This window comes from Lissotriton helveticus, chromosome 10, assembly GCF_964261635.1.
Source record: "Lissotriton helveticus chromosome 10, aLisHel1.1, whole genome shotgun sequence".
Classification (NCBI taxonomy): Eukaryota; Metazoa; Chordata; class Amphibia; order Caudata; family Salamandridae; genus Lissotriton; species Lissotriton helveticus.
Window position 1 is genome coordinate 243,730,604 of NC_136071.1, and position 19,706 is coordinate 243,750,309.

Genomic DNA, 19,706 nt, shown 5'->3' on the forward strand with positions numbered 1-19,706 from the left:
AAGTTCATCTTTATTTGATGGTTCAGGAGCCATTGTAATCGCTTTCACAATACTTTTCTTAGGTCATATACCGTCTGAACTTATTTCGTATCCCAAATAATCAACTTTTGTTTTCCTCAATTGACACTTTTCTTTTTTTATTGTTAAATTATGTTTCTCAAGTCTTGTCATCACAAACAACATATCATGATCTGCATAATCATTCCCAGCAATTAAAATATCAACTTGGAAACACCAAACTTTTTTAATGGCCCCAAAAATATTTTTCATTGCTCTTTGGAAAACGGCCGATGCCAAACCAAAAGGCATCCTTTTGTACCTAAATGCACCAAGGGGGGTGGCAAAGGAAGTCAGATGTCTGGATGACTCATGTAATTTAATTTGATGATATGCTTCAGACATATCTAAAAAACTGAAAATATGCCCATCACCCATGGTTGACAACTTTTCTGAAATATTAGGCAGCGGTTCTCGATCGACCCAAATATTCTTGTTAAGATCACGCAAATCTATACAAAGACAAATTTTACCACCATGTTTCAGGGCAATCACAATCGGAGCCAACCATTCAGAAGCTTCAATTGGCTCAATGATCTCTTGTTTTAATAAGTTATCAATTTCTTGACGCAAAGGCTCTAACATTAAGTTTGGTACATTTCTTATCTTATGAACAACAGACTTAGCATTTTCCTTTAAAATAATTTTATGCGAAAATCCCTTCAATAATCCTAACCTTGAATTAAAGACTTTAGGATATTTTTCAAATAACTTATTTTCATCACTTATGTCTTGAACAGATGTCTTTTCTAAAACCATAACAGGTTCTTTAGCATTTGGATCAATTAATGATGTTTAAATCTCTCTGATGACGCCACCCAAGGAGATCAGAACCAACATCTGTGATATACACTCTACCTCTAACTGTTTCACTTTTAAATTTTAAAGTCATCCAACACATTCCCAAAATTTCTAAATTTTTTTCCTGCATACCCCACAGTACGGATATCAGGATTGTATATGATTGGACCACATACCTTGGACCAAATATCCTCAAAAGATTTATTGGATATAAGAGTATATAAACTTCCAGAATCCGCCAATACTCTTATCTCCTTTTCATCAATCAAGATATTGCAATGGAGCTTTTCTAATTTATCCGTGCTTTCGATCTTCACATTAGGAGAATATAACTCTCCAGTTTTTTCTATTTCAGATTCTTTTTGATCTCCTTCAACCATTAGTAGAACATCATCAATATATTCACCAATATCTTCTACTTCTTGAACACTGTTTCTCCCAAGCACTTTCATACGGCACATTTTGGAACAATTTCCCCTTTTCCCCCAACTTCTACATAAGGTTCCTCTTGCCATGCAATTGAGACTAGTAGCTATATGCCCTGGAGCACCACATCTAAAACATCTAACTTCTCTAGATTGAAAACTTCCTTTTTCAACTTGAGATGGAGGTCTTTTAACATCAACATTTAACTTTACTTCTGCTTTCCTAACATGTTTTTTTCAATAACTTCAACTTTTTCTTGTTTTGCATTGGTAAAAGAACCTTCCATTTCTTTTATCCACATGTCAGTATGTTCCATTCATTTTGCAATTTGGATTGTTTCATCTAAAGTATACTCTTTTGTCAACAACTTTTCCTTTATCTTTTTACTGTTAGTACAACATACTATTTGATCCCTTATTAATGAATAATTTAATTGCTCAAATTTACAAGTTAGAGCTAAACCTCTTAATGTAGAAACATAAGATTTAATGTCTTCACCTTTTTTTTGATTTCTAGTAAAAAATGTATGACGTTCAAGTACAACATTAGTTTTGGGTGTACAAAGTGCAGTTCTAACATTTGCATTGACATATCATAAATGTTGCAAGGATGCCCATCACCCATTCCTAAAGAAATTTCTGGTAATTCTTCATATACTCTTCTTCCTTCAACTCCTAAATGATGTAAAATAATCGCTTCACGTCTAACTGGACCATACTTGTCTCCTCCAATGGCTAAAAGATAAGTCATGAATAATTTTTTCCACTGTATCCAGGGTATGGATGGTTCTCCTGGAGATATTAAAAAGGGTGGTGGAGATGACATAGATTGATCTGACATAGTACCTGTAATGCAAAAGGAAATAAAAGTTTAAAATAAAAATGTTAAATAATAGGTTAAAATAATGAAAATCCTTTGTTGTAGTATGTTGAGTATTATTTATCTTTTTTAAATCCTTATTTAGTTGTAAAACTTTCAATAGTTTCCAGTAAGTTGTTTAATTCTTCCTTTTTTGTGGATCTTAGCTATTCTTGTGTTTTGAAAGGAGACATTCCCTTTCTTGTGTATTTTTATTAGTCTTTCATTAGTCCTTTTATAGTGTTCATTTTCTACAGTACCCTTGTCAATACCTTGGTCCTCTTTCTATGTTTATTTTTTTTTAACAGGAAAACCTGGGCCAACGTGAACCAGACATGAGGCAGTTCAGCATGTAGAGCAGAAATACATCTGCCGAGGGGCACCGAGGACACTACATCAATCCGGTATGCAGCATAGAAGACCAGTGCCGAGACGATTGAAGGATCGAAGACAGCAATGCAGCAAGGTACGGAGCTTATATTCGCTTCACGCTTGGCTAATTTCTTTTTTCTTCATGCGCAGTAGGCACAACAGGCTTTATTGAAATAAAGCTCGCGCGCGTGCACAGCAGGCTTTGTTGAGATAAAGCGCTTGGCTAATTTATTTTTTCTTCACGAGCTGCAGTCAATTCAATTCAATCTTTATTATGTTTTGGAACTCCTTGGAGGTCCACATAAGAAAAAGAAAAAAAACACAAATACAAGATACCATTCATAATGAAAAAAGACAAATTATAGCAATTACTGCAACACAAAGTAGCTCATTAATACGCAAACCATTCTTCAGTAAATATCTAAAAAACATTTTAAAAAATTAAAAATGTTGAAACAAAATCTCTCATTAGGGGGGTTATATAAAGCGAACATAAAAGAATTAGCATTTACAATACCCATTTGCAAACATATTTGTCTTAACCATTTGCAGCGATAAGGGCGCAGCACTGGGCATATAAAAAGTACATGCGTTCGGTCTTGAATAGACAAATGACAAAAATTGCAGATTGCAGGAACTCCGTACCATTTAAACAAAAGATTATTTAGAGGTAATAAGTCCTGCCTCAAAAGGAACCAGAATCTCCGGACACCATGGGGTAAATTCCAAGTAGCGTAAGGTTGCACAAATTTTCTTGCGAATGAATCAGTAAGGGGATTAACACCCTTCTTAGCAAGGATTGAAGTGCTGTCTAATCTATAGCTAAGGTCCCAAGTAGCCTCTTTCAAGACAGACTTTAGCTGGGAAGTGGATAGAGAAAAGAGAGTACTCTCTTCCAACTGCAAGAGCGATACAGCCTTTCTGAAGTTATTGACAATGAAGAAATGTTCTCTTAAACTTCCTAATAGTTCCGTCTTTAAGAGGAATCTCATAGTCCCCTCTTCTCCTCTGGCTATGCTTGCTACCCAACGTACTACAGCTGCCAGGCCCTGCACCCAACTGCTACGCAAACCAAACTCAAGTCTGCAAGCAGCCACTGAGCAGGCGGAACTAATAGAGGTTACGCTTCTTAACAGTTTTCCCTCCACCATATTTAGAAAATCCCAATGCTTAATATCAATTAATTCTAATCCGTACAAAAGGGTGGAGGGAACTTTTGCCCTAAAGACCTCCAATAAATATGAAAAATGCCTTCTTCCCATCGCCGAATACAATGCACTTAAGCTTCTCCCTTGGGATAAAGCCTTCCGGGCATTGTTATCGGTATGGGGTTTAGCACTTAAGTTATCAGAGATTAATTTTCCTAGGAAAACATAACTCTTTACTACCTCAAGTTTGTCATCTCCCACAGACCAGGTAAAGTTCGCAAATTTATGTTTTTTCCGGCCTGAGATGCACATAATTTTACTCTTAGATGCATTAATTTTTAAATAATGAGATTCTGCATACTGATGTAGAGCATGGAGGCGTTTAGCGAGACCTTTAGGCATAAGATCCATTATTATGATATCATCCGCATATAACATACATGAAATGTGCTTTCCGCCCAAAATTGGAGCTATACCATCACAGGAAGAAAGTGAGGCAGGTAAATCTGCAATATATAATGAAAAGAGTAACGGGGCAAGGAGACAGCCTTGCTTAAGGCCATTACATGAAGGGATAATCTTAGAGAGGCCCCTGTCTCCTCCTTGCAGGACCTGACACCAAGTGTCTGTATGTAGCGCCTGGATCATATCTAACAATTGAGGCGGCATTCCCAAAGCAGAAAGCTTTCTCCACAGCAACGGGCGGTCAACCTTATCGAATGCTGTGGAGAAATCTATAAAGGCCACGTACACTCTTTCGCCGCCTACCCTTATGTATTTATCTGTAATAGTCTGAAGAGCGGCGAGACTATCCAGGGTTCCATGGCCTTTACGAAAGCCTACTTGTTCTAGTGGTAAAATTTGTTTTAATATCACCCAATCGTTAATTAGGGATAATAGGCATTTAGAAAAAACTTTCCCGATTGCGTCTAAAAGGGCTATTTGACGATAGTTAATAGGTAAGTTTCTATCGCCCTTTTCAAACATAGGGACCAGAATACTCCCCTTCCAAGATGATGGAATAGATTTTGTAATGAAACAAATCCTGAAAAGAGGGAATCAAATTTTACTCCAGGATACTGGATCTTGTTTCAGGACTGATATCGGGAGTTCGTCAGGGCCCATAGCACCTGATGGGCGCATATCCCTAATAGCCGATTCTATGGATAATTCTGAGGGGCATTCAATTGTGGAATTACTATCTTCCCCAATTCCCCTAAGTTCCACTTGCAGGACATTTTTAGCATACAGACTTAGGATGTGGTTGACCCAGGTTTGTTCTGGAATGGGGATTGGAAGGGGACGCACTCTTAAGCCGCATCCCTCCCCAATGAGAGTCCAAAATTGTCTAGAATTCCCTTGAGCAGCGGCTTCCCGCAAACCAATCCATAACAAGTCTTCTTTTTCTTTTTTCATTTTTTTCTTTATCCTACTTCTCCTTCTTTTAAGGAGAGATATTTTCTGAGATCTTTCTGCTGCTCCACATATATATTGTTCCCTCACCAATTTGTTTATTTCCTTATTAAGGGAAACAACTGCTTTAGGGAGGGTATTTTTTTTCCTAATTAAATTGGATTTTTTTACGGCAGAAATGATCTCCTTCATAAAAGCCTCAAAAGAGGACTGTTCCACCCCCTGCCAATTATTTAGGTTGGATAAAGTTTTTTCAAGGATAGGTTCCAAACCCTTCTTAGCTTTATAATCCCAGAAACATCTACCTGTTTTTTGAAAAGTGACCACGTCCCTGTCAAGCACCCAAGGGTCAGAGTTGGGGGGATCTACTAAAAGAGTTAGCATAATAACATAAAGTAGTTTCTATAACAACCAAGTCCCTTAAAAGAGAAAAAATACAGTGGTCAACAATTATATAATCCAAAATTGATTTACTGTTGGGGGAACTATGTGTATAGTTTGCGGGAACATCGGATGGAAGCCTACCATTGGCTATAAGCCCCTCCGTACTGTACAATTCCTCCAGCAGCAATTTACCCCGTTTATTTGTTTTTATATTGTCTGGGAAGAGGGCTTGGGGAATCAACATAGCCTCCTCTTTTACTTTATTCCTGAAAAGCTCCAAACTGTAATTTGAAACTTTGCAATTTAAGTCACCAACTAACAAGAAATTAGAAAAAGGAGCTGTCTCTTTAATTTGTCTAATAAAAATAAAAACTTGTTTCAACAAGGTATTAAAAGGATCACCTGGCGGTATATAGGTATTTATTATCACAAAGGGGTGTCTCTCTCCTGTTTTATCTAAATTGGAGAGAGTCACTGCCTGGAAGAGCTTACTGGAGTCAACGTAGTGGGAAAAGCTCCACTTTATTCTATTGGACAATAGGCAAGCAATTCCCCCTTTTGCATGACCTCTACTAGAGGGGGTTGCCGCCACCTCCAACACAAAGTAGTCTTTCCCTACATTCAGTTTGTCAATACACCATGTTTCCTGGATGCAGATTATGCTGGCATTCAAGGAAAAAAGATACAGTAATTTTTCAGGGTTGTTATTAATGCCAGCGGCATTCCAGGAAATAACAGAAAAGAAACTGCTAAAGGTGAGAAAATAATCTTGGGTTGTCTGTCACCTTGGACGATAAGGCACCAGGCAGCCAGTTCCATTGCTGTTCATTCTCAGTTATACCCCTGTTTATTGTTATTGGGAGGGGGATAACATGTGTAACTAGCCTTTTCGTTTTTGAGACACGGATCTTTAAGTCATCAAAAGGCTGAGAAGAACCGACTTGACCCGGGCCCCTATAATAGCCCTTCTCATTGTGGTTATCGTCACATGTGGCTGTAAAGGGCACCACGTCAATCCCCTGGCTCTGGAAGTTTTCTGCTATATTTAATATAAGATTCGCTATCAGGTTTGAATAGAACCTTACCCTGATAAATGACATAGACCCTGTTCCCAATATTGTTACTAGATCAATGTCACTTGATTGGATCAATTTTAAGCCCTCGATGTCTTTACAACATTTCAGCAGAAAAGATCTATTCAGTACCAAATCAAGGTCAAATAGTGGGACAAAATCAATGAATCAGTACGGGTTTCCATCATCTTATAGACAGAATTTTGACTGCAGTCAAAACAGGCTTTATTGAAATAAAGCTCTCGCGCGCACAGCAGGTTTCGATGAGATAAAGCTCTTCCGTTTGATTTATTTACGATAGGCAAAATTAGAATATTTTTTGGGAAACTTCTAATTAATGTTCCTTCTTTTACACGCTTGACTTCATGCATGCATTACAGGAACAGGCCGCGTCTCGCGCATTGCTAGGTGATTTCCCTTGTCACTTACACGATCGAGCGCGAAACTGGACAAAGGACAGGGGAGTATCCTCCCCACTGTCCTGACCTTCCCTGGGAAGGTCCCCTGAATCTGTTCAACCCCCTCCTGTTCGTACAAAAGATTTTACCTGCCTGTAGGACCCTAGATTCGACGTGGACAAGATTCTGATAAAAAAAACACTGATCTACGACCGTCTGGACACTCTGGACTTCGACTGGCCCCGACTTAGTCTCCCTCTCCGTCCAAAGCATCGTCTGTGCCCGTGCACCATACAGGCTCCGTGCAGGACCTGTGGAGCATCAAGGACACTGACGTATCTCCTTTGGGGTGAAGGAGTCACTTCCCTGCATTCGCAGGCACCATAACACAACAGACCGGTCTGCTGATCCTGAGCTCCTGTGGACTCCGAAGGCTCCAGCAACATAGGAGGTGGGTTCCTACGTTCCTTGAGATCAAGCTGCCCTCTCAGCTAGTTTGAGGGCAGTATCCCTCATGGGGACGCATAAACCGAACCCCTGTGCACCGCATACATTTGCAAGTGCATATGCTTGTTGGCGTTCCCCAACCAAGTGCATTGGGCTATCGATAGCCCCAACCTCTGCGCACATTTTGTACAAAGTACTTTGGCCTCCTCGCACTCTGTGCCCTGCAAGCTATTGTTTTGTGAAACTGCTAGAGGTTCCCTCACGACTCCTGTGCCTTCGGCCTGTGGGTCCATTTGAGGGACAACACTGCTTTTCTTGGGCTCTGCTGGTCGCTCCAGCTCTGCTCTGACTCCACTTGCTGTGGTGAGTCTCCTTGTCCTTGCTGGGCCAGACCGGGACCTTCCTCATGAGTTGCAGTTGCCACGGCTTGTTGGTGCTTCCGCCGGACACCGACCCCTCAGCACTCAACATCCTTCGTAGGACAGGTCATATCTGGCTCTTGGTCATCCCAGACGTCTCCTGGTCGCAGTGGCTGCAGAGTCAAGGCCTCCCTCTTCACACTTGAAGCACCAGACATTGGTGGGCATTCGTCTACCGAGACCCTGGTCACTCATGAGTGACGCAGACTCTGTCCCCTCTGCTTTCAGTTTCCTTCCTTCAAGAATCCACCTATGGGTTTCTACCAGACACTGGTCTTCTTTCCAGCAGAGGCATTTCTTTGAAGGCTCCCGACGCCACTTCGACCCTATGCACCCAGCTTCCCTGGGCTAGGTAACTCTGGTACTTCAGTATCCACAGGTGGAGTGGCTCTCCAACCTTCTATGTTCTAAAGGGTTTCTTCGTAATCTACTTGGAAGGGTCCTTAAACTGTAAAACAGTTGTGTTCTCACACTGCACCCATCCTCCATGGGATCCCTCCTTACTCACCTCGGGGGGTTCCTTGGGGTCCCAGCGATTCTACAACCCCAGATACGGTCTTGACTTGAGTCATGGTTCTTATACCACGATTCTAGTATATGGTTTGGTCTCCCCTTGAAGCCCAATGTGTATTAGTGCTACTATGTTTGTTTCTGTGTTACAGTATTGTGTGCTTTGTGTAGCAGATACTGTGAGGTATTTAAGGTGTGTTATAATAATAAATACATATTTTTATAACTACTGTGTGGTTCTCCTTTCATTTAACCAATACAATAAGGTTGCATTCTGCTAAAACCAGCTGCTTAACATTCCTTTAAGACGAAGCCTGAAGACTGCTCTGCACAGCTACCACTTAGATAGCTTTCTAAGGTTATCTTTGACCTCTTAAATCACCATAAGGGTTGTTTGGACTGGTGCAAGGTGCCCACTTTAATTAGTGATCATCATATACCAGGCCAACGTCTTACATAGTGTTAACAGCAAATGTTCGAGTCCCTGAATACAGTGTGATGTCTGTTAAAAAGTCAGGACTTCTTTAAAATGAGACATTTCCCATGAGGACACTGCCTGACTATATTAAGGTGGTGCTACTGTTGTGTAAATGTTCATAACTGCCAAGAGTGCAAACGAAGCAAGGTGAGCATGCTTAAAGCATCAGGTATAAAGTGCTACAGATTAATCTAGTGCAATTCAACGTTTTCCCAAGGCACTATGCTGTTGGCATGGTTGACACCCCTACAATGTCCTAACATTCAGTAAGAAATAGTCGACTGACCCCCAACTCTTCCCAGGTATTTATTAAAACATTTGAATATAGCACTCTCACTTTTTTAAAATCCATGAATAGTCATGTAAACCAGAGTGTCCTGAAAGTATTTGTGTGTGTGAGAGGGCAATAAGAGGCTAGTGTGGGAGAGAAATACACAGACTTGCTATGCTTTAAACAGTCCAACATGGGTCTATTGGACACACTGCCAATGGGGAGACACTACATACCCTATATTAAGTCTCTTTGTTAATTATGTGCTTTATACCAATCGCTGCAAAAAAACACTGTTTTGTAAACACTGGCCAAGCACAGTTTTTGTCTGTTTTGGAGGTTAGGCAGCTGAATAAACACTGATAAGCACCAATTTCAAAAGGTTTGGAAAATACCACTGAACCCACAAAAACTAAACACTGAAAACAGGGCAACCTACATATTACCAACTTGCTGGTGGAAAGTTGAAAAATCATGGATTGCGTTCTGTTATCTCAGATTGTCGAGCACACAGATGAAAAACATAGGGCAGCCAGAGAATGACAAAAATGGGCAGACACAGATCCCTTTGCCTATTAAACTTTTAGCCCTATATTGACACACCAGCACACTTCTTAGGGTGCTCTATCTACAATAAAGTTAATCTCTCTACGGCATGGAATTTCACTGCTCCAAGGAGTTTATCAATGCATCTGAATGTCACCCACATCCTTAGTTAGTCTGCTTCTCTGCTAGATTTTAAGAATGTGCCTTTTAATTAAACATAGAAGAAAGATGTACAAACACGGATGCATCTCTCACTCCAATAATGTAAGCATTGTGCAAATCTCCCATTCGCTTTAGCAAGAAGTATTAAACAGTGTCTTGATGTGGTAACGTATGGCAAAATATTTGTCACAAGAAGCTAATTTTCAAGTGTAAATAGTAGATACATTGCATATGTTAGAACATATTAATTTTTTCAACCATGCTACTAACAATAAGAGAAAGGGAGTTTGTAAGCCACAGCTTTTATTGTACATATAGAGTATCATGAATTTATTATAACACATTTGGGAGGAGGGCCTTGGGGGCAAGGTAGACCGATGTTAAAACTGAAAGGTAATGTCTAAATATCCTGAGTAGGAAAGGCACGCATACCGTGCAAACTCTTCGGTAGAGCATAACAGGGCAGCGAAAGAAACTACAAAGAAGGTAATACATCCTACACACAGTTCTAAGGTAGTGCAGTTGTACTAAGGTATACATATTTTTGATCAAGTAGCACCAATATAATACATACGCAATTTACATCACATCATACAAATAACGACAGAGAAAAACTGAAAGTTAAACAGCTCTGATTTTTGATGTATGTGGCACAGTTTAATTCCCTTCTCCTTCCAGTCCTATGAAGTGAACTAAAAGCTCCTGTTTGGAAATAATTTACACAAGGACATCCCACATTTTTGTACTTTCTCTCTCCCAGTTTGCCTCTCCCTTAGTCTTGTTCTTTTCATCCTGGTATCTGGTTTTTGGAGTCTAATACATAAATCCGTATTACAGATTTAGAAGAACTTTCCTACTGTGGAATGATTTCCGAACACCTAGTGAGGCTCAGAATTTTGGAACACAGTGCGGCTGCAGTGAGCCCAGTTAAAACAAGTAAGTGACCTTAGAGATAGAATTTTCTCACACCCGATGAAAGTGATCAGGCACTATGCCAATCTCTCTGCAGGAGACTGATAATGTCCAGGATTCTCTGCGCCAGATTGGTCAATTTACAAGACAGGAGCACTCTATTGCAAAAAAATATTCTCACCTGCCTTCAATAGATAAACCAATAATGGAGGATCCTAAATCTAGGCTTTTCAATCAATAAACACTCTCAAGTGCATGTCCATAAGGGGTACACCTCCTAAATAGTCGGTCAAGAGCATCAGGAGGAAGGAGACAATCTTAATATTGGTACCGAAATGCAATGCTTAATCACTCTTCCCTAAATGTGACAGACGGTACACTTCTTTGAAGTCAACAGTCTCTTGCAGAGCTGGACTAACTTTCAATATCAAAAAACTTTTTGTCTCCCCATCTACTTTGGTGGATTCCAGAACAGAAGGGACAGGAACTCACCAATCAAGGTACTCCAAACAGAACAATCTGCATCTATTTTTCAATATACAGACTGTTAGCATGACATTTAGGATTCTGCTGCCATAGAGATCCAATGTTCACTGATAGCAGGTGATCAAGCAATGTATCTTAACACTTTGGGAATATCCTCTTTATTAACATCCACATTCTAGTTTTTTCAATAAAATCACAGCTGACACTAAGGAGGCAGTGCTTAACAGCAGGGGTGCTCTTTATGAGTAGGTTAAGGAATAAATTGCTCCTCTCATGTTGCATATTGAAACCCAGGTGGACTATTTGAAACCCTTTTATCCAATTGGTTTATTGCTCTCTAAACCGTATTTATTGACTTAACTTTCCCTAGTTTTATTAGCTGGTTGTTTGTGGCATTATTGATCAGTTATCAATACTTTATCGCCTTGAGGTTTGGAAAATGAATCACCAAATTAATGTTGTATGGTGTATTATAAAAGAAAACATAGTGGTCTAGCAACACATTAAGATGTTATGCGAAATCACTTCTTGTTATTTGATTGGTATTAGGGAGCACATCATGTGACATCATTTTATTTTCTCCAAATGAAGACGGTGAAACAGTACCATAGCTGTTTAACAAAATGGTTAGGATTCTTCAGAACCTCTATTTATGCCATTTCAAGTAACATAATCTACACATTATTATACAAATTGTTTTTAATTTAGATGAAACATGTTGAGAGCATAGAATGTTGTTCAAAGTTGACAATGTTCAAAGTCTCTTGATAAAAAGCTCAGGATTACACTAAATTCAACATGGACAGTAAAATGTTAACTGCAGCCAATGGACTAAGTGGATGGGTAGAAATTGTACTGCTTGGTAACAATAGGTCACCGGGCTGGTACCAGAAACACGTGAGAATGCAAGTAAGAGTAGATGACTCGTGTCCATCATGTCTAAAATTGATTAAATAACCAAATGTGCGGCTGAAGCCCTTTATTAGGGGAAGTTTGACGACCTGGTACCCCATAAATTATCTACAGAATGCCATAGTTTTCCCATCTGGGGTAAGATGATTTGGGGAACACTGCTGTACTTTTGATCCACCCATTTCTCTTGGACGATGCTAAGGTTTTTCAAGAAAATCCATCCAGATTGCCAGAAATCCAAGGAGCAATCTGAAAAGGGGAGATTTTATACAATAGACAACTGGAGAAAAAAACAATCCAGAGACTCTAAAGGGGGACATTGCACTTCACCATTCATGATGGTACAGTGATGTATAGTTATTTTTAATGTAATGTTCTTGCAGTAACTGGATTGAAAAGAAAAAAAAATCCAAAATCAGGAATGGTGGCAATGAAAGCTTGGTCTACAGTACTGGCTCTAGAGATCATGCTTTTGTTTTTTGTTGCATTGTATGGGGAAAACAATGACAATCCAACCAAATTTTTCAACAAACAAAAAAAATATCAAATAGCTCACCAGCTTCACGTATGGGCATCAGTGTACTTACCTTTTCTGTTTAAAAATGTTTAGCCTTTGAAATAAGGCCATGGAAAGGTCATACTCTGTTTGATGTTTAAGGCATCTAGAAACTTAATACAGACCACAAACTCATGCCATCGAGGCAAAAGAACAGACAACAGTCATAATAGGCAAACCATTTGTGACATGGGTCTGGTTTCAATTAAACAAAATCACAAGCAAAGAGCTCTCAACTAGTACCAGTACCTGTCACCCGTCATCAAAATGCGCAACAATGTCTTCGGTGAGTCAACTAAGTTCCCAAGTACTGGGCAATTACAGGGGTCTTGGTTTCCTGAATAGTGTGTATGCTCATCTGAGTAAATCAAATTTAGGTACTATTGAATCACTCTTCTCAAAACAAAAAAAAAGCAACCTTATGACATTTTCTTTCTTAAAGTTGTTTCATAGGAACAATGTAACATCATTTGCTCTTTTCCTTTACTGATCCCTGAGAATCAACAATAATTAATCGATAACCCTTGAAAGAGGCTGGTCAGACAAAGAACTTTTGCCCACAAAGGTACAACGTTGAAAGTATAGCAAGCAGAAAGTAAAGATATAAAAAGTAGGCTTAGATTAAATCAAATCAAATCAACCCAGGACAATCTCATGTACAACATGAAGATCCAGTGAAAAAAGGGCTAAAATCAACATACAGTTATATGCATTGTGAGACTGGAAGCAAATTGCCAACCAGAGGTTCTGCTTTGCACACCCTGGCATGACTTAGGCATGTCTCACTGTTTCAGCCTCTTGGGTTGCATTACGTTTGAGGAAAGCTTTGCGAGATGTGTTACTCCTCCACTGTGACTCCAAACCTACAGTCGGTCAGATCCTGAGTTCGCATGTGACTGTTCTTTTCCTTCCCTCCTCAGCTTTGATTTCTGGTTCTGTCCCCCTGCTACAGAAAATCTTCAGTGCTACGTTAACTCCAGGTCCAAGCATCAGTGACCATCACAGCTGCGTTACATTGAAAGCATGCTCTTCATGCCATACAATGCTGCAAGCTCTCTAAGCATTCAGTAGCAACCTCTGTACAAAGCGACCAGCTGTAAGTAGAGCGGTCTCACAAAAAGACACTCAGCAGACCTGTAGTGGCTCTGCTCACACGGGGAGAACCTATGCAGACACCGACCAGCATCGGGTGAGTGCCTAACATGGACAACCACAGCAGCCAAGACCTGCTCTAAGCACTTCCATTGAAAGAAGAAAACCAGTGCACATGATCATTGTGCTACAGACATTTCAGGTGGTGACAGCTCAGACATATTGGGTTTGCACAGGCAACCTCTACAGTCACAAGCAATAGAGTGCAAATACATTTTGTAGGCATGCACTAGCTCCCAGCAGGTTGTTGGATTGTGAAATTGTCAAGAGAAAAAGTGACATAGCACACAGGATACTCACAGACACAAGACTTCCCTCACCTAACCAGGTCTGTGTTAATGGTCCTTTTGTGCAGGCAGGGCTTGTATCACCACAAAACTAAACAGAATGCATGGGGATACATATATTCCCGACATGCCAGAGTCACTGGATAAACATGATCCAGTCAATCCATACATTTCTAAACACCAATTGCACCTTTTGCTAGCCTTTACAGGAGTAAATACAGTTGCAAGTAAAGTTGTTCCACTTTGAAGTACAGGCCAGAGAACGTATTCATCCTGCATGGGAATATCCATGAACGAACCTTTACACCAAGCCTTTTAGTTTACGTTCCAAGAGTGGCAAATCTTACTGAAAGTTGCTCTCTGACACACTAAAGAGGGTTCATACTCTGCCATTAATGGCACGGTCTTAATTGGAAGAAACAACTTTTTTGTAACCACCTTCATACAGGAATTATGAAATTTAAATCGAAGTTGCTTTTTTGAGCTGTGCTACTTTTAACATTCTGTGGTAGTTGGCAACGCTATTCAACTTCAACCTTGCCCCCAAATGTTGAACTTAATCATATTTCATTTGCAGAGTAAAAGGACACTCAGTTCAAACCAAACCTCTGCTTGGTTCCTCCAAAAAAAGGAAGTAATATTTAGGAGAAAAAAAAAAAGACAGTATAAACAGAGACCTTTAAACACAACCCTAATATAGAGCAAATTCATTGTCAAGGTCTTTGAAAAGATGACTACATCCGTGTAACAGCTAATCCCCCTCCACCCCAAAGAAAAAACAATGTATTTTTTTTTTAGGTGGCAATCCATGTTCTTTTTTACTCTCTTCCACAGCCACCTCTTGACTTCTACATCTTGGATACTGGACAGCTTGAAAGTCATTTGAAGTGAAACATTGTCAGTATCATATGCTGAAATCCCATTCAATACAGAGTGCAACAATAATCACCAGGAAATGTTCTTCAAGAACGGATACAGCCATTGAGGAGTCCTAACAGACAGCAATCACATTGAATGGGGGGTTCCAAGCATGGAAGTCTTTCGGAAAGGGTATCAATCCATATTATAACGTGAGAGACGTGGCACATGGAAGCTGAAGTATCCGACCAAGAACAACCTCTATCCGGGTCCATGAGGCAATTACACATGATGTGTCATAGCAAGAACCAGGTGGATTAGAGAGGGTGAGGTCTGTGCAATAAGAAGAAAAAACAACAAAATAACAGCCAAGCACAGTTCATGAGTTCATGAACCGTCCAGATACTGTTTATCCCTTGGAGGTCTCTGATAAGACACAAAGTACATACCCCAGGGCTCACACAAATATGTACGTACATTTAAAATAAAAAATAGTAGCTTCAAACGTCTTTTGTTTCCCTCTGGAGACCACAACCTTTTTTGGAACCATAATAGGAAGGGGGACCTCTTGCTGGTACTGTGATATTTGGCTCGGAAGGGTCGCAGTATCAAGGTTGTAAACGTTCCAGATACTGGGGCAGAGGGTTCTCTTTTACAAACTTTTGAATGTACCAACAGGTGAGGTGGGCCTTCAAGTCTTCTTCAACCACAAAATCCATGGCTGCCTGTGGAGCAAAGAGATGATGTTTAAATAAAAGCACAGAATATATAACTCAAACAAACCTTTCCAACTGTTGTAATGCACTTTATACCAGACATTATGTAGAAATACAGTGGAAAAATGAAGAAAACTACCAAAATGCAGATCTGCTGGTAAGAATGCCATTAACACCCAGACATGTGATTTTATACATCACATATACTACACTAATTAAATTTTAAGTTTGCAAATATGTCATCATTGTTCAGTCAAGGGAGTTAAAAAATGCCCCACAATACTAACAATGCATCAACACCTAAAATGTGTTTAGGTGAACGTAACGGTCAAAAACAAAATACAATCAAGAAAGCAAAATAATAACGTGCCATACAAACCCTTCTAAACAAATGGGGACTCCTACCCTTACTGTATGCCCAGCATCAAGTAAGCAGGCATCCCATAACCAGAGTGTAAAATGATGTACCCAGCCATGCAGAGAAAACCACTCTATGAGGAGCGAAGGCATATCAGCCACTTTTTCTGCAAAACAATAGTACTCAAATACTGGAAAGCATTAAAACGTAGTTCAACAAGCAGATCTCCTAGGCTGTCAGTGCAGCTATGGGATATAGGAGTGATGGGCTTGAACAAAGAGCATACATTCGCAACTCAGTTGTGGATGATCTGGAGATCTACACAAGATTGACTTTCTACAGCTTAAAGATCATTGACCAAGAGACGCTGAGATGAAGACACAGGAATCAAGATCTTCTGCTGATAAGATGGGACACCAACCCGGGCAGAACTTAAAGACTTTAATACTCGTATTCGGCAACAGCGGCAATTTTCACACTCTGTTGGGCATTCAGACAATCAGAAGAGACGCTCAAATCTAGGTAATAGCTCATACATCTCAAGCTAGTGGCACATTCAGCAGCAATTATGCTTCCATGGAGTCAGTGGAGGGAGGGATTCTTTAAAGTACCAACCTTTGGGTGCATCACACAAACCGCCAGACTAGAGGAATAGTTCAGGCTGAATAAGTTAGAATCTCCTAGGTGTTAGAGCAAACTCTGGCACAGAATGGGACACTTAAAAAGGGTCAGGGGCATGATCACAGTGAAAATATGAGCAAATTAGAGGGGAGGTACTGTTACTCCAGATATTAGAATGAAAACACCACAAAAATATTTTATATAATGTTCTAAAGGGAGATTTAAAGTCCATGACCCAATTCAGATCCAGGTGGTCCAAAGGTGTGTGCTCTTCTTCGGCGTTCTGAGGAAGCTCAGGTGGCTTGCTCAACTCGTTGTGGATGTTGGACACAGCAAGAGGTAATGAAGCAATTGGGGACACAGTGCAGACTGTGAGCTGGGGAGATGTAGAGCCAAAGTGGTGAGCAGCAAAGGGAAGCATCCTATCCATTAATCAATTAATCAACAGGAGGACAAAGTTCCTAGATCAGGGTGCAAAAGTCACCCATGGATCAAGGTGCAAATTGTCACCGGCAAGGGTGCAAAAGTCATCCATGTGTCAAGGTGCAAAAAGTCACCAACAGGGGTGCAAAAGTCACCCATGTATCAGGGTGCTGACAGTCACCCATTTTTTTAAAAACAAAGAAAAGAGGTAGATTAAAGTAATCCTAGGTGTAAAAAAGTCCTAATGTGAGGGGGAAATAATTCTACATCCTCTGTTGCCCGCATCCTATCCAGTCAGAAAAATTATAGCTGAGAAGTTGACCAGTGGCCGAGATCAACTGGTGCATTCCAACAATCCGTTTTTTCATATTCCTCAGTGCAATGCTCCAAGTGCATTTTGTATGCCCAGAGGTGGGCCCTGTGCTCACTATGACACTGGAACCAAGCTACACACCCCTGTAGAGCTCCAACTATGATGAAATTGGACTTGGTGTGCTTATGATCCAGAGAGAACCTTGCCTGGCAGTTCAGGCTGGACTGTTTGTACTGGAGCAGAACCAAGGCTGATTTTCAAAAGGCCGATTCGTGTCAGAGATGACATGGTGTGTAAATGATGGAATGCAATGCGGCCTAGAGTGATTACCAGTGGGCGAGATTAATTCAAGCATTCCACCCACCATTTCTTCATATTCCTCAGTGCAAATGTAATCTAGTCAGAGTTAACAGAAAGTTCTCACTGGTGTAACTGAGCCCCAGCAAGACCCAGTAGGAGCTCCCTCTGCCAACAGACGGGAAACACCGAGGAGGGTTTCAGCAAGACACAAGATGACATGGATAAGAAGAAACTTCAGTCCTCAAGTATATAAAGATTTCTTTGCACTATGCTGCAGAACTGCAGCGGACTGAAAACCCGACATTCTGGACCAGGAAAATATGGATAAAGGAGCTGGGGGATCTTATTAAGCAGGAAAGGCAGGGTGTAGCCTCATTAGAAGTACTACATTAAAAATAAAAAAGACACTATGGAGATAAAGACTAGGCATAGATGCAAAGATATAAGCTATAGTTCCAGAGTGATAAAAAAGCGCAGGTGAAGCCAAAGCAGGGTGTTACGGGACACGAAGACTAGAAAATTCAGCTAGTAAAGACATGAGAGGCAGGAGAAATTTAAGGTACAAGAAATTCGATCTATTATTCAAGCCAAAAGAAGGCTGGAAATACAAGAAAATGTGAGTAGGGCGGGCATCCTGAAAGATTTGGGAGTTCCCAAACCATAGCAAGTGAAGATCTGAGGGGACAGATCTTGAGCATTTTGAACCAAGGAGGACACTCACACAGAACTGAAATAAAGACAGATAAGGCTGCCAAATAAAGGGGAGTAATGGGGCAGAGAAGAAGGAACTGTGCAAACAATACACTCAAATTTGATCGGTAGATATGGTATATTAAAAGTGGCATTAATCTAAAAAGAGGAGCAGAGAGTCCCCAGGCGAAAGGTCTTGAGGGTTTGAGGATTCCCAGATCTTATAACTGAAATAACAGAGTTCCAGGTCCCCTTTTGAGAACTGGCTGGCACAGATATGCAGGCCTCTGCCTGGTCATTGACACAAGTTAGTAGGAAAGACAAACGTCTAAATGCTTCTCGGGCCACGCCAGCTCTCTTCCTTTTTCCATTCCTGGCATGCAGATACGCTGTGCATATTATTATACAACTTCTTGACATAATTCAGCCCAGGACACCCTAACTCATTCCAATATAATGGACTAGTCCTACAATTGGATTACTGGGGACTCCATCCATACCGGAGGTGTACTTTACTCACATGTGTATCACATTAGTATAAAGCTTGACCACAGATATCATTATATTTAAAACAAAAAGCCCCAGGCTTGCACAGCATACAGGAGTCAAAACACCTCTTTTCTGTCCTAATCTCCTATTTGTACATCCTACTGTAGTTACAATATAGAGGACAACTTTAATCGTTTCATTAAATGTAAGAAATTTACTTCATTGATTTTGCATGAAAAATGACCTACTGCTTTTTCTATGTCTTTTTAAACATGCCTGGCATCCAACCAGAAAGATACCTTACAAAGGCAAGGGGAGCTGTTACAGGGATCTACTGCGTTGGTCAGCATCCCAATGTGTCTAGTCATTCCCAATAAATTGGAGGGCCTACACAATGGCATATAGAAAAGTCTTTAATCTCCCCCACATGTCCAGGCGTTCACTGATCAGACTATAGTTCAACATCACAGCTATGGACATTGAATGCAAAAAAGACATGGTCAAATTCCAACACAATGTGATCAATGCATGCCCGGGCACACTCAGGGCTGCGCTACAGGTGGTCTTTAAAGATAATAGTCGCTGGGCAAGATATTTCTTGAGGGCCAAAAAAACAATGGGTCTATCTACTGAATTTTCAACAGACACATCATTAACTAAGTGCAGTCTAAAGATCCTGTTAAAAAGGTGTGGCAAGAATATCTCGAGGCAACAAGATCTTGAACGGATCAGACAAGTCCTGGGTGCAGATGGCCTCATCACGTCACATGAAGCTACTGCATGCCAGGCCTATTTAAAAGCAGGTCTTGGAAGGTAAGCCCTACAAAATGTCATGAGGGTGAGGCTCTTAAGTTTGCCAATAACAGACTA

General features: G+C 40.4%; 1 protein-coding gene across 1 annotated transcript in view; it reads right to left on the minus strand.

The window, feature by feature from the left end:
• Nucleotides 1–10,051: 10,051 nt before the first annotated feature.
• Nucleotides 10,052–19,706, minus strand: part of NATD1 (N-acetyltransferase domain containing 1) — a 73,235-nt gene continuing 63,580 nt past the window's right edge. Inside the window, exon 3 of the mRNA XM_078665236.1 lies at nucleotides 10,052–15,651. Coding sequence (XP_078521362.1) covers nucleotides 15,535–15,651 — 117 coding nt within the window. The 3' untranslated portion in view covers nucleotides 10,052–15,534. The remainder of the gene's footprint in view (nucleotides 15,652–19,706) is intronic.